The 18,410-nt window shown below is 42.5% G+C and overlaps 1 protein-coding gene across 2 annotated transcripts in view; it reads left to right on the forward strand.

Annotated features, from left to right (window-relative positions):
* The window catches only part of LOC149440674 (NXPE family member 4-like), a 72,373-nt gene extending 54,422 nt beyond the window's left edge, over window positions 1-17,951 (forward strand). For both annotated transcript variants that reach the window (XM_089658243.1, XM_089658244.1), the window contains exons 4-6: window positions 12,714-12,775; window positions 15,383-15,601; window positions 17,327-17,951. In XM_089658243.1, coding sequence (XP_089514369.1) covers window positions 12,714-12,775; window positions 15,383-15,601; window positions 17,327-17,871 — 826 coding nt within the window. In that variant the 3' untranslated portion in view covers window positions 17,872-17,951. The remainder of the gene's footprint in view (window positions 1-12,713; window positions 12,776-15,382; window positions 15,602-17,326) is intronic.
* The last annotated feature ends 459 nt before the right edge of the window (window positions 17,952-18,410 follow it).

The following is an 18,410-nucleotide window of genomic DNA, read 5'->3' on the forward strand; positions in this document are numbered from 1 at the left end:
GTACTGTCACTTACAGAATTATTTCATAAGGGCAGAAGCCATATTATGGAAACCTGAAGCAACCAATAACAATGTATATTTTATTTTGAGATCTGCAGTCAGTTGAACTTGGCTTGGTCGCCAATAGGAGCTTTTTGGACATCCCATTCCAAACCCATGACCATTTCTATTGAGCTGCCCCTTCTCCGCCAACATATGTCTACCTCCACTCCTCTGAGAAGGCATTCCACAATATTTTTGGTGGAAAACTATAAGAAGTTGTGGTCATTCACCCAACAAAACATTTGTGATGCAAAGCAGGGAGAAAGACCAGCCAGATTTATTAGTAAAAGCAAAACATAGTACACACATTACACATTTTTAAGCCCCTTTCAGACAGGGTGGACCCGCCAGCGGATCTTTTGCCCAGCGGGGGATCTCTCTGCTGATCCCCGCTGAGCAAGTGGATGACAGGTCTGAGTCCGTTCCACCACTGCAGAGTGGACACAGACACAGCCTGCTCTTTCCGATGGAAACGGACCGCCTGTTTGTTCCACCCGACTGTCATCCGATCTGCCGGGTGAATGGGGAATGTCTGCCTTTGGTGTACAGGATCGGATAAGATGCTGGCAGGTGTCAGCGCAAATTTGTCCATTGACAGCCGCCAGTCCATGGAGGTCTATAAGTGGTACGATCGGGTCTGCCTGAAAAACTGACAGGCGGACCTGATTGGACCATCAGTGTGAATGGGGCCTAAAGCACTCAATTAACACTTGATTGTCCCTAGATGTTAACCCCTTCCTCAGTCAATGTCATTAGAACAGTTACAGTGTACAGTATTAGCACTAATACCTGTATTAGTGTCACTATTGATGTCAGTGTCAGTTAGTGTACCTCTGAGCCAGATTGTCCACCACACTACCACAGTCCCATTATAAGTAATTGATCACTGCCATTACCAGTATAGCGTCATAGCTGCTTAAATTCCACTATATACAGTACTGTATACCATAGTTTGTAGATGCTATACCTTTTGCACAAACAAATTAAAATACAATTATTGTTTTTTTTTACCAAAGACATGTAGCAGAATACATTTTAGCCTATATTTATTAAAAAAACCTTTTTTTTTACTGGATAGAAAACTAGAAAATGTGTTCTTTTCTTCCAAAATTGTTGGTCTTTTTTCTTTATTTAATAAAAAATAAAAAACCCAAGAAACCCAAAGAAAGCTGTATTTGTGTGAAAAAAAAGTGATATAAACTTGCTTGGGTACAGTGTTGCATGACCGCACAATTGTCAGTTAATGTAGCACAGTGCCAAATAGCACAAAATGGCCTGGTGATGAAGGGGGTAAGCTGTGATCGGAGAATCCAACTTCTTACTCACTGACATAGGTCACATAGAACCGGATGTCTAAGGAAAAGGCCTGGGCAGCCATATGAGTGGCTGTTGGATGCAGATTGTATAGGCCATGATAGAAGGCTGTGGCGTCTGAAGTAGTTAATTTGTGGCCGGAGGTGAAATTAATGTGGAATATACATGTACGAGCCAAGAAGTGCTCTCGCCAGGAGGGTACCTGGTTTGTTGGAGAACTCATACATTGTACGATGGGACCATGCCAACCTCTGTTTGACTTTATGAAAAAGGAGGGAGTTGAACTCCTGATGTGTTTTAATAAGGCCACTCTAAGTGGAGCGCGCTAGACTGGCCTTATGTACACTCTCAAGGTGACACAAGTGTGCTAGTAAAGTGTCCACGTGCACAGTCGTTTCTCACTTTAAATGTGCACCGATCCTAATCAGGGAGCCCCGGATAACGGGTTTATGGGCTTCCAAGAGCAAGAGCGGGTTATCAACTGAACCCAAATTCAAGGAGAAATATTCGGATCTGGTGCTCTCCATGGCCTGGTGAATATCTGGAGATTGAAGAAAGGCTTCGTTGAGCCACCAGGACGGTGGGCTACAGGCAGAGGAGCCCAATCGCAGGGCAAGTTGGATCGGGGCAAGGTCTGATAGAAGTATATCGACTAAGAGATAGTCCAGGCATGAATAAGTTTGGTGGACTGAAGAAAAGAAAGAGTAATCTCTATCTTGGGGATGCGATATACGCCATGGGTCCACAAGATGCAGAAGATTAAGTTCCACCTTGAGACATTTCAGCCGGGCGAAAGAAAGGTAAGACTTTCCCCTAGAGACATTTAGTGTTGGCTCCATTGCTAAGTTTAAGTCTCCGCTGCTACCATACTGTGCAGGAAGGGGAGATGGTCCACATTTGGGAAATATACATTCACCAGGGTGACTAGATGTTTACCAATTTTGCCTTTGAGAAAGCGGCCAAGAGGGTCCTGTTGCACCGCACAGAGAGACCAAGGGACAGACTTAGCTATCAAAATGCTCACACCCTTTGATTTCGATATAGGTGAGGGGCAGTGGTAAGCCGTTGGGGAAGCTCTGTTGGTCAGTTTGGGGACATGGTCAAGTTTAATGTGCATTTCTTACAGAAATGTCACTTGTGTCTTCATCTTCTTCAAGTCAGTGAGGAGCCTGGATCGTTTTTCAGGGACACTGAGGCCTCAAACTAAGGAGGTAAAATTGACTGTGTCCGAATCCATCCCAACGCCTTGTCAGCTGATAAGTGGGGAGGGTAATGATCACCCCAGGAGAGGGAAAAAGAGAGGGGGTAGTGGGGAGGAAGAAGGTCAGGGGGGAATGGCAGAGGAAGAAGGAAGAGGGGGAAGAGAGGGAGAGGAGAAGGAAAGGGGAGAAGAAAGGAAAAGGGGAGAAGAAAGGGAAAGGGGAAATGGGGAGAAGGGCCGGGAATTGCGGAGGGGGGTAGTCTACCTTAGGGAGTGGGGAATGGAAAACAGGATGTACAGGATGGGAGTGGAAAGTGGGAAAAGAGGAAGGGTAAGGAGGAGCCCGGGGGAGAAAAAAAAGGGGATGGGGAAGGAGAGGGAGAGTGGTTCCGGAGGGAGTAAGAAAAAGTGGGCAAAAAAAAGGGGTTATCTAAAGGTACCAAGTTCCTGTACTGAGCACAATGGTGCACCGTAGGGGAAGAAGCCTAATGAGGGGTGATCAAGAAGAGTCGGATTAAGCAGTTAGAAATGAGCAACCTGGATATCGAAGACCAGGGGCAGACTGACCATTTGGAAACTCGGGCACTGCCTGAGGGCCCGGGGTCAGTAGGGGGCCCCATGAGATGCCCCTGGTACCTTTTTCATAGGCTTTTTTGAGTTTGGGCAAGGACACAGGGGCCCCATGATCCCCTATTGCCCGGGGGCCCCATGAGTTGTCAGTCCGCTCCTGTCCGAGACATGTAAATATGAAAATGTACACTGCTTATAGTAATATATTCTAGTTTCGTAGTGGATCCTTGTCATTGTGTACAAGTTAGCAGGCCAGGAAAGGTATACGTCAAAAGTAGTAAAAAGTTCTTGTTTCAAATTTGGAGAGTACTCTCATTATGGACAACAGTGGATTGTATGAAATGCAGAGATATAAATGGAACAAGGTAAAGTGTACCTGGAACCCCAAGGGTGAATCTCAGAAGGGATTCTGCAGGCTAATGATGCGACTGCTGAGGCAGAGGGGGTCATTACCTGTATGGTGTAGAAAGAAACTGGAGGGAGCTGACAGTAACCTCATATATCAGAACCTAATCAGGAAAACCAGCTTGTGCCTCTACCCTCTCCCTTTTTACAGGAAGACAATGTCCACTTGGTGCGTCCTCCCCCTGATCGGCAGAAAGCCCAAGGTATCATAAGAAGGCCAGGGAGTGGAAGGGTAGCCTGCAGCCAATAACATAAAAAATGGCTCTTTAAGGCGCGAGTATGCAGGTGGGGCAGGGGGAAGATGACCCAACCAGGGCATGGGGGGGGGGGGGCGCACACCTACGGAGAAATAGGCACTCATAGGACAAGCGCTAACAGGGGGGAGCCAATATGGGTTCCCAACTACCAAAAAAGGAGGGAGAGGTTTGTTCCACTAGAAATTGCTATTATCAATACATGGTCTGTATTTAAGAGTATAGATACAGTACATTCACGTTGAGGCAACTGCAGCTGGGTAGAGGCAGTATGAAGCTCGTAATAGGTAGAGCTAGTCCAGAATGCACAAGAACAGCAGTAAGAAACCAACATACAGTCGAAGAGGGACTAGGATGTCTCTGACTCATGTCTCGCCAAGCCTGGGTTGTGGAGAAGCCAGATAACACCTAATCCCTCAGAGCAGTTCTTATATTAAGCCATAGCAGTCAATCATCCGAAGATGTCATAATGTGCTTGGGAGGCATATTAGCACAGGCCTGCGGGTTCTCTGTGGTTTCGGTGTTGGAGGATTACCTGCATCTGTCCGGAGAAGAGAGTCCAGCCAGTTAGGCACGATGACAGCCAGACAAACCAGGAACTGGAACAGTGCCCATGTGGAGCCCAGCTGAGATGCCGCCACGGGAGTGGAGGAGAGGAGTCGGCATAGAGGGGTAAGAGCTACGGACATCCACGGAGGTTGCCCCCCTGCAGGTGCAGCCACCTTAACAAACTTGATGGGTGGATTACCAGCTGAAGTCCAGGACAGAGAGGTAGCAAGTTGTCCTTCCATAAGGAGGCTGGTAGAGTGACCGCAGTAGCAGTGAGTTCAAATAAACTGTATATTTTTGCATTTTATTGCATCTTATTGATCTCACATCCCTTCCACCCCCCTGGGGAGAGTATCGGTGGACTTAATCTGAGATTGTATTTGGTGGCTAGGGGGAGAGACAGCAAAAATCAGGGGTCACTCAGTGGAGTCAGCTGAAAAAGAGAGGAGGAAAGCTCTGTGCCGAGGGGGGAGGGAGGGGAGAGAAGTATGGACCACCTGGGCCTTTAGTGTTTTCATGCGCATTATATTATGATCTCTAGATACCAGGACTTGATGGAGGAAAGAAGGATAATGGGAGGAGAGACGGGACGGCTGATAGGACTTATAATGTAAAAGGTTTGAATAGTAAAAAGACATAAGATTCTTAGGGAAAGCAACCAATACTCAGCCGAGGTTGTCTTTTTACAAGAGACACACTTTGCTCAGGACTCAAGAATTATGTTACAATCAAGAAACTTCCTGGTTTGGTACTGTGCTGATTCCCCAATAAAACAGGCTAAAGGTGTGGCTATAGTAATGGCAAAAAATTTAAGATTTACAATAGAAGATAGAAGGGTGGACCCAGAAGGGCTGTTTTTGTTTTTAAGGGGGAGATTGTATGAAGTGGATTGCACACTAGTAAATATATATTGCCCAAATAAGAACCCAATGGTTTATTTAGAAGAAATTTTAAGGGAGTTGATGGACTTTAAGAAAGGGGTATTGATTGTAGCAGGAGATTTCAATTTTTGTATGGATCCCCAGCTGGATACATCATCACGTGGGAAGAGGGATGGAGGTAGAGGTCTAAGAGTTATTAAAAAGAAATTGTATCAATGCCAGTTGGTGGATATATGGATGGACTTTTGTCTTTTTCAGCCAGACTAACTATGTAACTATGTAACATAGACTATTGGAGTCGGTAACGAATTCCAATATAGAAGTTATATCATTATCTGATCATGCCCTCATTACGATGAGGCTAAAAGTGAGTGGGGGAATAAAATATATGCATGGAAATTAAATGAGACACTCATTCAAGATCAAGAGATGGAAGCATGACTAAGAGGGGAGATAGAACAATATTTTCAAGTAAACGGACGGAGTCTCGGTAGCTACAGTATGGGATGTACATAAGGCGTATATAAGGGGCATCCTGATCGCCATAGGAGCTGAAAAAAGAAAAAGAGGTCGTAAAGGATAAAAAGGTTAATAGAGGAATTATCTGTATTGGAGCAATCTCATAAAAAAAGAGAACAGAAACAGAAGTACAACATAAGATTGTCTTAAAGAGAGAAGAATTAAGTAATTTATTAGAACAAGAAACAAATAAGGTTTTTAATAGGGTGTTGAGAGAAAGATATCAGTGGGGAAATAGACCAGGAAAATCTTTGGCAAGGCTAGTTAGAAAAAGAAATCAATTAAATACATAGAGAAAATTAAAACTGAAGCAGGGGAACTAGTTTATCCAACTAAAATAACCGCTATTGTGTTTAAAAAATATTCTAGTTCCCTATACGCAGTTAAACACAAAAATAAAGACTGAGTGGGAGAGAGAAATATGAAAATTGAGACATATTTAAAAGAGGCTGGGCTACCTAGATTAGATAAAAGAAAGAAGGGCATTGTTAGAAAGACCGATTACACAAGAGGAAGTACAAACTGCATTAATGAGTACAGCAGCAGGAAAGATCCCGGGACCAGACGGATTTACAGATATAGAGAGATATTATAGGAAATTTAAACAACTATTAGTGCTAAAAATGGGTATTTATATGAACGCTTTGGAGAAGGAGGGCAAATAAGGAAGGAGTCATTAATGGCACATATTACAATACTGCCAAAAGAAGGTAAAGATTTGTCCCAATGTGCCAGCTACAGACCAATCTCATTATTAAATGTAGATACGAAATGATATGCTAACATTTTTGCTAATAGGTTGAAGGACCTTATGCCGGAGCTGATACACTTGGATCAGCTTGGGTTCATACCGGGGAGAGGAGGTAGAGATAATGGGCTGAGATCACTATTACTCCTACAAAAAAGTAAGAAAGAGAAGTTCCCAGTGGTATTCCTGTCGATAGATGCTGGAAAAGCAAAGGTAGATTGGGGATTTACGATGAGTACCCTAGAGGCATCAGGGTTGGTGCCAAAAATTTTACAATGGATAAAATCTCTATATTGTCACCTGTCAGCAGTAGTAAAGATTAATGGTACATTGTCAGAACCCTTTGAAATGTACAACGGAATGAAGCAGGGCTGTCCACTTTCAACCCTCTTGTTTGTGTTAACTCTGGAACCGCTGTTAGACACGATAAGGAAGAGTGTAGATATAAAGGGGATCCGGGTGGAAGAGGTAGAACATAAAGTGGCAGTATGCTGACAATATGCTCTTTTATGTGGAAAACCCTAGAACAACGTTGCCAAATTTAACACAAACTTTAAAACGGTACAGAGAAATATCAAACTGTAAAATTAACCTGAAGAAAATAAACCCTAGTAGGAGAAAATAATGGGGCTTTTAATGTACCATACCATTATGGGTATAAAGTTGCATAATCATAAACAATATCGGATAAAATAGAGCATATTTTATTATATTATAAAAAAAAACAAGGACTACATTGGGGCATCTGTTTGGACAAATTTTGTCCTTTTTTTTTTGTCTACTGTTAACCTCCTCAACATTTCTGCCTCTTCACTACACAGAAGCAACCAAGACAGATGTTTATTCACCATCCTATAACAGTTGGTCACTATACTTTTTTCATCTGGAACGAACAACGGCTTGGTATTTGCTACCCAATTTGATCTGAGGTATTCTCGGACTGGTGGCTTCCTCCCCGATGCTCAGAAAATCTCCCTTTGTATATCCAATCACTACTGATCTTCATGTACATCAGGTGCTACTATTGAACAGAGTGCTATCATCGACTGGCATTGTTGCTCAGTTTTTCCACTTTCCATGAAGAAGTGGGTCACATCCCACGAAACGTGTCGGATCTTTTGATTGATTATCCAGTTTTGGATTCAATTTTATTGAAAAACATTTTTGGTTTCTTGTGGAATTGCCACCATGCTTTTTCTCAAATTACACCCAATGGTCCATCATTTGGGTAGTCTATAGGAATTTAGATATTTCCACTAATTACCAACATTTTTCATACCTTTCATGTCTGTAATTGTTTCACCAGTTTGATGAGGATCAATTCTTTTGATGGTATCAATAGGGTTTTAGGACTCTTGCTCATGATGTTCTTACGTCCCAAGCCAGAGTCTTTGCCCACTATTATCTCTTTATATTTTTGTTGACTCATTATGTATGTGCCTACATTGGCGATTGTCTTGCTTACCACTCTGTGTGGTTTTTTTTCTATAATGTCATAATAAAATATCCTCTATTTTAACCAATATTGTTATGATTATGCATCTTTATCCCCATATTGGTATGGTACCTTAAAAGCCCCATTATTTTCTCCTACTAGGGTTTATCTTCTTCACTATTCCAATAGAGGTGTGGTACCTGTAAAACCTTCACACAAGGACAGGTGAGACCTAGTATCTCTCCAGCTCCCATCAATCTCCAATCTAATTTAAAATTAACCTCACAAAATATGAGATTCTAAATATTAATATGCCGAAAGTAGATAGACAAGTATTACAAGAAGAATTTTCTTTTAAGTGGCAAGATAAAGAATTGAAGTATCTAGGAGTAAAGTTAACCCCATCAACTAGGAGTATTTATCAAGCGAACTATATACCATTGCTGAATGAAATAAAAGAGGAGCTGAAGAAAATATCAAAAGGCTCCTTGTCTCTGTGTCAGGGATCCCCGAGGCGCTGTTCCCGGCGCAGGCGCAGTGCGCCGCTCTGTGCAGGGACGCGGGCACCAGGTCCTGGCTGACCGCGGCATTCAGGTTCGCGCATGTGCAGTAGGAACCGCGGTCGCGCGCCGGGCACCAATGACAGCACAGGGCACGATATTTAAACGGCCCTGAGCTGTCATTCAGTGCCTTCTGGTCTCTTCTGCATACCTGTACCTGTGATCCTGTTCTCTGTAAGTTACTGACCCGGATTGGACCTGACCTTGCTGTATTCTCCTACCCTGACCCCTGGCTTGCCTGACCTCTCTCCTGGATGCCCCTTATTAGATCTGACCTCCTGTTGCTGACCTGGCGTGTGACCCAACAATTCTCTGCCCGCTGCTTTGTACCGCACCGACCCCACTGTTACCGACCCGGCTTGTCTGACCTTGCATCTGCTCATCCGTCCATCCATCCATCCCACCGGGGTCTCCCGACCTCCTCACATCAGGCTCGTCCCCGTGGGAGCCCCTGGCAAATACCCCTACCACTGACAGGTATACTCAGGAGCCACGACCTGGTCTCAGGGTACTCCAAGTCCATCCCCACCATCAGGGGCTCTGGTGAACAAGTACTCTGGGGTTTAGATTCCGTGCTCTGGGGACGCGTAATCAGTGGAGGGTTAGTGGTACCGCCAGGTGGTCCCTTACACTCGGATAGGCCAAATTAACATGGTTACTCCCAAAAATCTTGTATAAATTCAAAATAATTCCAATATATTTGTCGCAAGAGTATTTTAGGGTATTAAAAAGAATGATAATAAGATATGTATGGATAAACAAAAAACCAAGGGTGAAATATGAGGTCCTGTGTAAAGATAAAATAAATGGAGGACTAAATATGACGGAGATTAAAAGATGCTACTAATTTTAACTCGAATAATGGAATGGGTGTATAATTTACAAGGGAAAAGTTGGGTTGTGATTGAATTGACAATGAGTGAAGCACATCTGGACAAAGTCATTTGGGTTCCACAACAGTACCGAAGGCTTTCTGTAAATACGAGCACTTTCACTAAGAATGTATTTAGGATATGGGATGCACTGCACAAACAAAATGGATGGGAGTATAACTTCTCTTTAATATTATTTGTGGGAATGAATGACTTCCCACTTGGGATAAGCACTATTGTAGGAACTTGGATTATAGATGGGAATGCATGGATAAAGGATATTATGAAGGAAGGAGAATTAGTCACTTTACAGGAGTTGAAACAGAAAAAAGAAGTGTTTCGGATCATGGACGAGTGGTGATACTTTCAACTGAGACATTTTGTCCTTTAACTCCCACAGCCACTGAGAAATGTTAAGAGTTTGTACCCAATAGAGCAGCTATTGAACTTGAAAGGAACACAAAAACACTGCACTTTGCGTGTTTAATAGGACACTTACTGCGATGGCTGAACCATTAGCACCAGTGGATGAGTAGATGAGAGAAAGAATTGAAAACACAGTTGGGTGACCAGAAGAGTAAGAAAATGTTCAGAATTGCACACGTGGTAGTGGACACGTATTATAGATGGGAATGCATGGATAAAGGATATTATGAAGGAAGGAGAATTAGTCACTTTACAGGAGTTGAAACAGAAAAAAGAAGTGTTTTGGATCATGGACGAGTGGCGGTAGATGGGAGAAAGAGTTGAAAACACAGTTGGGTAACCAGAAGAGAAGAAAATGTTCAGAATTGCACATGGGGTAGTGGACATGAATACAGTTGAGATGAATTACAAATTCATAACAAGATGGTACATTACACCCAGTAGAGCTCATAAGCTACACCCAGAGAACTCATTGTTTTGAATGGAGGAGATGTGGGAGGGAGGGCTCAATGGTACACATATGGTGGGAGTGCCCCAAAATACAGGAATTTTGGCAAGATGTAATGTATTATAGATGGGAATGCACGGATAAATAATATTATGAAGGAAGGAGAATTAGTCGCTTTACAGGAGTTGAAACAGAAAAAATAAGTGTTTCGGATCATGGACGAGTGGTGATACTTTCAACTGAGACATTTTGTCGTTTCACTCCCACAGCCACTGAGAAATGTTAAGAGTTTGCACCCAATAGAGCAGCTATTGAACGTAAAAGGAACACAAAAACACTGCACTTTGTGTATTTATAGGACTCTTACTGCGATGGCTGAACCATTAGCACCAGTGGATGAGTAGATGAGAGAAAGAGTTGAAAACACAGTTGGGTGACCAGAAGAGAAAGAACATGTTCAGAATTGCACACGGGGTAGTGGACATGGATTATAGATGGGAATGCATGGATAAATAATATTATGAAGGAAGGAGAATTAGTCGCTTTGCAGGAGTTGAAACAGAAAAAAGTGTTTTGGATCATGGACGAGTGGCGGTACTTTCAACTGAGACATTTCGTCGTTTCACTCCCACAGCCACTGAGAAATGTTAAGAGTTTGCACCCAATAGAGCAGCTATTGAACGTAAAAGGAACACAAAAACACTGCACTTTGCGTATTTATAGGACACTTACTGCGATGGCTGAACCATTAGCACCAGTTGATGAGTAGATGGGAGAAAGAGTTGAAAACACAGTTGGGTAACCAGAAGAGAAAGAAAATGTTCAGAATTGCACATGGGGTAGTGGACATGAATACAGTCAAGATGAATTACAAATTCAGTAGAACTCATAAGTTACACCCAGAGAACTCATTGTTTTGCGGGAGGGGATGTGGGATGGGTCAATAGTACACATATGGTGGGAGTGCCCCAAAATACAGGAAATTTTGCAAGACGTAATCCAACAAATAGGATAAATTACAGGACAAGAAATAAGTAAAGATCTATGGGTGTGCTTATTTCATAACACTGACTTAATAGTAAAGCAATATAGGAATACAATGACACCTCACTTAATAAATGCCGCAAACGGGCTGATTCCTACGTTTTGGATGACTCAGGAAACGCCTAAATTAAAAGATTGGTTAAAGAGGGTGCAATATATACAAAGAAAGGAAGAATTATATCATACAGAGGTTTGTGGAGTTGATGGTGGAGAGGGAGATTGATGGTTAAAAAGAAGCAGGTGATGAAATGGGGAAGGAAACAGGGGATTGGAAAAAATTGTAACAAATTGTAGTTGAGTATGCATAAAAATGTTTTCTTTTTTTTCTGTTTGTAAGATGCTATTAACAAAAAATAAAATAAATTAAAAAAATAATTCCCTCTAAAAAAAAAGAAAAATAAATAAATACATTTAGTCCAAAATGAATTCTGCTCCATGTCTTTGCTAAAAAAAATCTCAAGACGTGTGAATTAATTGGTTTACATGAACATTATAGCGTCTAGAAATGGCTGTACATATACTGGGATTTATGGATTTATTTATTTATTTATTTTACTAGTAATGGCAGCGATCAGTGACTTATAGCGGGACTTCGGTGGGCATTCTGACACTGGAGGAGAACTGACTTGGTGTCACTGACATCCCCAGTGACACCAATACAGTGATCAGTGCTAATAAAAAGCACTGACACTGTACTAATAGCACAGGACAGGAAGGGGTTAACATGTTGGGTGATCAAAGGGTTAGCTGTGTGCTGTTTTACGTACTGGGCTGTGTTTGTGCTTCATTGTAAGCACACTGCTTTTTATGGCTTTGCTATGCAGAGCCATACAAAGCAGTGTGCAGGAGCTGACAGGGGAGTTAACTGTTTTGTTTACAAACAGTTCCTCCCCCCTCTCCCCGGTCAGAGATGCTCGACAATCAACAGGTGCCGGTTACACGTGCGCCTGTCTCTTCTTAGCTGATCTGTTGAAAATATCCCATATACAGAGCTCAGTAGCTCAAGCTTCAGGTTGCACACATTGAATTCATAACAGAAATAAATCTTAAATTACATGAAATGACACCCAGAATAAAATGACACTTAGAATGCTTTGTGACAGCAGTATCAAAGTTATACCTTGCAATAAAATATATTTAAAGTGAATAGTAAGAAAATATAAATATATTTTGTTCCTCTATTTTTTTCTCTCTCTCTTCCTATTTCCCTTCTCCTTTCCTGCTTCCTTTTCAACTGTTGTTGTACTCTTCCCTGCTCTGTCTCTCTTTCTCTATGTCCTGCTTTCTCTCTTCCCATTCTCTCTCTTTTACAAGCAACGCCAACTCGCCTAAATCGGTGAAAAGACTCCCGTTTGTCTGCTGATCTGTATCATGTTGTTTATCGCTACACTAATATCCACCATTTTGAAATATTCTGACTGTGTAATTTTCTGTTGTTTTCTAAGCTCAAATATTGCTGTTGAAATCCCTCAAGCATTGCCACCTATAGTAGTATCCGGATGTAACAGTAAGCTGCTTCTTTTCCTTTTGCTTTCTTTATTTATAATGCTATAAGGATTTTGTTTTCCTGAGATGGAGCTGAGAATTTGTAAACACTGATGGTGCATTCTCTGTTATGAAGGATCAGTTAGGATTATCAAATACATTTTTGGCTTCCTATGGACCAAAACTTTGTTTTGGGTTAAAGTGTTACTAAACCCCGGACCCTGCATTCACTATATCTGGTCTCCCCGGACCCTGCATTCACTATATCTGGTCTCCCCGGACCCTGCATTCACTATATCTGGTCTCCCCGGACCCTGCATCCACTATATCTGGTCTCCCCGGACCCTGCATTCACTATATCTGGTCTCCCCGGACCCTGCATTCACTATATCTGGTCTCCCCGGACCCTGCATTCACTATATCTGGTCTCCCCGGACCCCGCATTCACTATATCTGGTCTCCCCGGACCCTGCATTCACTATATCTGGTCTCCCCGGACCCTGCATTCACTATATCTGGTCTCCCAGGACCCCACATTCACTATATCTGGTTTCCCAGGACCCTGCATTCACTATATCCGGTCTCCCCAGACCCTGCATTCACTATATCTGGTCTCCCAGGACCCCGCATTTACTATATCTGGTCTCCCCGGACCCTGCATTCACTATATCCAGTCTTCCCGGACCCTGAATTCATTATATCCGCTCTCCCCGGACCCTGCATTCACTATATCTGGTCTCCCCGGACCCTGCATTCACTATATCCGGTCTCCCCGGACCCTGCATTCACTATATCTGCTCTCCCTGGACCCTGCATTTACTATATCTGGTCTCCCAGGACCCTGCATTCACTATATCTGGTCTCCCCAGACCCTGCATTTACTATATCCGGTCTCCCCGGACCCTGCATTCACTATATCCAGTCTCCCCGGATCCTGCACTCAATATATCCGGTCTCCCCGGACCCCGCACTCACTATATCTGCTCTCCCCAGACCCTGCATTCACTATATCCGGTCTCCCACAGCAAACACAACATGAAAATGCAATTATTTTAGTAAATATAAACTGCTAAATACCTTTTCTCATCAGCAGTTAGAGCAGTCATGTGACTTCTATCAGTGTCCAGCAGAGCACTGATTATGCTTGTAGGAGGAGTTTTCTTTCTGCTCTCAGAGGATGCAAAGCCCCTGACCCTCTATTTGGACAGTGCTGATTGGCCCTGTGCTGATCACATGCACTCTCCTAAGAAAAAAATAAAAAACCCTCTCTAGCAATACACACTAACCTGAGCATGTTCAGAATGGCTAAGGCTTAGTCTCTCTTATCATGAGATAAAAGGTGGACACTTGAACAAGAGGAGGGTCAGAGAAGCCAGGATCAAACGGCCTATGCAGAGGATTAATCCCTTAGGTTCCACAGTGAGTATAACAAGCACGCTTTACTGCATCTACAGACTGATTGTACTGTTGTGGGTTTAGTAACACTTTAATGACTCTAAAGGTACTGAACCAAATAGTTCTTACAGAGTACAGTGGAGTCTAACATGGCTACTTTTCCTAGCAAAAATTATGTGATTGCATCATTGAAAATTATAATCCAGGTGCATAGCCTATGACAACTCAACACACTCAAGACACTCACCCCCTCCATACTCTTCCCACTTGGTTTTCCCTCTCAGCCATATCTATCTACTCCGAGCGGCTGAGGTTCTTCCTACATCTTTTCCTACAATCCAGATAATGTGTAGATTACGTAGCCGCTTATTGTGGCACTCTGTAATGCTGATCTTTTGATGGAGATGTATGCAGTGTTTGGTATAACCTCTAATTTTCAAAAAAAAAAAATTGAATAAAAAAATCAAATCATTGTCTAGTAGTAGCTAAAGATATAAATCTCCGATGGTGCCCTTCTTGGCCACTAGGTCCCACATTATGTCATATTGTGTTTGCCAGATACAGATATATTCACAGATTGGTGTTCCAGAAAAAAAATGTGTAGAGTCTAGACATGTGCATTTTGTTTCGATTCGTTTTTCAGATGAAAATTTCACATCTGGATCTTTGAATGGACAAAGTAATGAATGTCAATGAGTCCAAAAAAAATGTATTGCATTTGTTTTGTTCAGATGATGTCACATGATGTGATTGTAGTTCGGGCCCATAGGAAAATGAATTCAGTTTTTGAATAATTTCAATAATTCGGATTTAGATAACAAATGGATCTGAATTTCGTTCCATTCATTCGTTCGGATGCACATGATGTCAGGTGATATTATCAGCTCAGGCTATTTCTCTTGGTGGGTTGGACTAGCATCTGAAAATACCAAATCTTTCCAATTCAATTCCGATTCAATAATATATCGAATATACAGCAATATTCTAGAAAAAAATGCAAAATTTTTCAAATCCACCCAGACCAACGAGTATACGAAACCAATGCCAAACACACAAGACAAATTCTGAAAACAAATCAGTTCAGCATAAGAAAGAAGATAAAATGAAATTTTTCGACAAACGAATGCATCTGAAATGAAACAATAATTTCTGACATGCACATGTCTAGTAGAGACTTCAGAAAGTAATTTGTTCAAATATATTGATCTCGTATGCTGTGTGATCTTTTTTGCAGGCTCTAATTTTGCCCCCAAGCCAAAATGTCAGATGGGAATGGGATCTCCTTTCCCAAGTGGATATTTTTACAAAAATATTTGGAATCCCCTCTACTGCAATATGACCCTCTACAGAACTGGAGATGACTTTATGAGATGTCTGCAAGGGAAAAACCTTTTCCTCATAGGAGATTCTACATTGCGACAGTTCATGATGTTCTTTACTGAAGGCATCAAAAGTAAGATTTACACGAGCAAAATACTTATAATATACCTATAGTATTTATATAACCATCAATAATTTCAACAAGGCTGCCATGTTATAACAACTAGGTTTCCATGGATGGTTCTTGTTGACACATTCTCAACATGTTAGATTTCTAAATGAACATTTCTGTGGTTGAATACCAGAATGGAGGTTTAGTCTTCTGAGATGGAACCAGATTTCAGTTCATGAGGTTTCTCTAAGGTACAGACAGAACTTTCCTGACATTTAAATGAGACCTAGTAAGGTTGATAAAATTCCATGGTAAGCCTGTTTACTTGGCTAAAATTCAAATACATTTCATCACAATAAATTTGTGGACCACTAAGCATCTTACCTTTATGAGCTTATTCAAAATTCAAAACCATGGGCACCCCTCTTTAACCACTTCCCGTCTGGCCCATGTATATAAACGGCCGGACAGGAGCAGTGCAGGAGCGTCTTGCCGTTCATAAAAGGCGCCTGCCATTTTAGACTGTGCGCGCTGCCTGGGAGCACGCAGCACCGCGATCCAGTACCTGCTGTGTCCGGAGTACACAGCGGAACACCGATCGCTGTACGGGACCTCTGTGTGAGGTCCCGATCATGTGATCACTGATTGGCCAATCAGTGATCACATGAATAGTAGTAAGCAAGATGTCACTTCTGACATCATTGCTTACTACGTGTGAAATCTGTGAATGGTCACAGAGATCACATGGTACAGGGCTATTCACAACAGCCTTGTACCATGTGACAAGCTGTACCAATACCAGCTCTCACAGTATTTCTCAATGGCTGCAGGAAAGCAGCCAGAGAGAAGGAGAAATTATTGCTTTTACAGCCTTTTGTCAGGGCTCCAGGGTATGACCAGAGGTATGTGACTGACGCAGGGAAACGCAGACTTCAGATATGTTATAAACAATATTATTTATTAAAGACTAACAATACAAACATAAACGCAGTGCACCAAACCCCAAGCTAACACAAATACATACAAGGTGAAACAAACCCAAACCTAAACTGATACAGATACACAGGTACATACACATATAGAGCACAACGTGATCAGGCAGGCCGGGTCGATAACTATCGGGCAGGTAGGTACAGGAGGAGCAGGCGGAGAGAATGGTCAGGGTCACAAGCCAGGGATCAGAACAGGAGAAGTCAGCAGAGGTCAGGATCAAGCAGGGTCAGCAACAAGACAGGAACAGGAACAGGAACAGGAACGCAGGTTTACAAGATACAGGGCCCAGGAAAAACACACACACCAAGGCAAAGACTGCAGGTCTGGCCATCACTTAAATACACCTGCATAAGCAGTTTCAGGTGTTTGGCTGGCTGCAGGGTTGAGTCTCTGATTGCTGGGAGCACCCGCTGGCCAGCCCTGGTACTGCAGCCCACAAGGCAGGTGAGTCCCACCATTACTGGCAAGTCCATTCCTGACACCTTTATTGGTGTAAAAGCAATCAGTGTAAAAACAAGAGATACAAACCTACAAGCTGGCCACTGTTTGTATCTCTTGTTGGATTGGTCACCTTTTATCACTTGAGAAGCGCACTTTTTCCTGAATGGTCAAGACGTGATGGCATTTTACACCTGTAGGTAGTGCTGTAGAACGTTCTACTAAGTCTATTTTTTGTCCAGCATCCCATGAAAGAGAGAAAACAACTCTGAGACTATATTGCTCTTATTTAACACTTGTTCTTGTTTCCAACAGTTGTGCAATACTTCCGTTACCATCTAAGCGGATGGGCTGGTTGGGCACTGTCCCTGGAAGCCCTAAATATCGGCAAGGACCTATATGTCTCCTATAAGAGACATGGCTTTCCCCTGGAGCATGACACTTTCTACTACTTCAAGGAGGACATGTACACGAGTCGTCAGATCGATCAGCGGGCTGGAGGGAAGAACACCATTTTTGTTATAACCATGGGACAGCACTTCAGACAGTTCCCTCTTAAACTTTTCATCAAACGGGCACTCAACATTCGCCGAGCGGTAGAAAACCTCTACCTTCGTAGTCCGGACACTAAGGTTATCATTAAATCAGAAAACACGAGGGAACTGTATGCCCCAGTGGAAAGACAGGGAGACTTCCACGGTTATACCCAGTACCTTGTGCTGAGAGAAGTTTTCAAGGACCTCAACGTGGGCTTTGTGGATGCCTGGGACATGACGGTGGCATCTGCCACAGCGAGCGTTCATCCTCCAGGGATAACATTTGAAAGTATTTTGAGCCTCACGTTTAGTTTTGCTTGTTAATTTGAAAAGACTGTTATGAAGGAACAAATACTAAGTGGTAGATTTACTAAAGGCAAATACACTGTACACTTGCAACAGCATTTTTACTTGCACATGATTGTATGATGGAATTTAGCAGAGCTTCTGCTCATTTACTGAGCTCTGGAACAACTGCTCTTGCAGAGTGCAAGTGCACAGTCTACACTCACCGGACACTTTTTTAGGTACACCTATTCAATTGTTATGTAATACAAAGTGCTAATCAACCAATCACATGGCAGCAACTCAATGCATTTAGGCATCTAGACGTGGTAAGGATGACTTGCTGATGTTCAAACCGAGCATCAGAATGGGGAAGAAAAGGGATTTAAGTGACTTTAGACATGGCATGGCTATTGGTGCCAGGCTGGTTTGAGTATTTCAAAAACTGCTGATCTACCGGGATTTTCATGCACAACCATCTCTAGTGTTTTCAGAGAATGGTCCGAAAAAGAGAAAATATCCAGTGAGTGGCAGTTGTGTGGACGGAAATGCCCTGTGGATGTTAGAGAAGAATGGGC

Source organism: Staurois parvus, unplaced genomic scaffold, assembly GCF_062004578.1.
Source record: "Staurois parvus isolate SC_StPar_1 unplaced genomic scaffold, SC_StPar_1.0 ptg001060l, whole genome shotgun sequence".
Classification (NCBI taxonomy): domain Eukaryota; kingdom Metazoa; phylum Chordata; class Amphibia; order Anura; family Ranidae; genus Staurois; species Staurois parvus.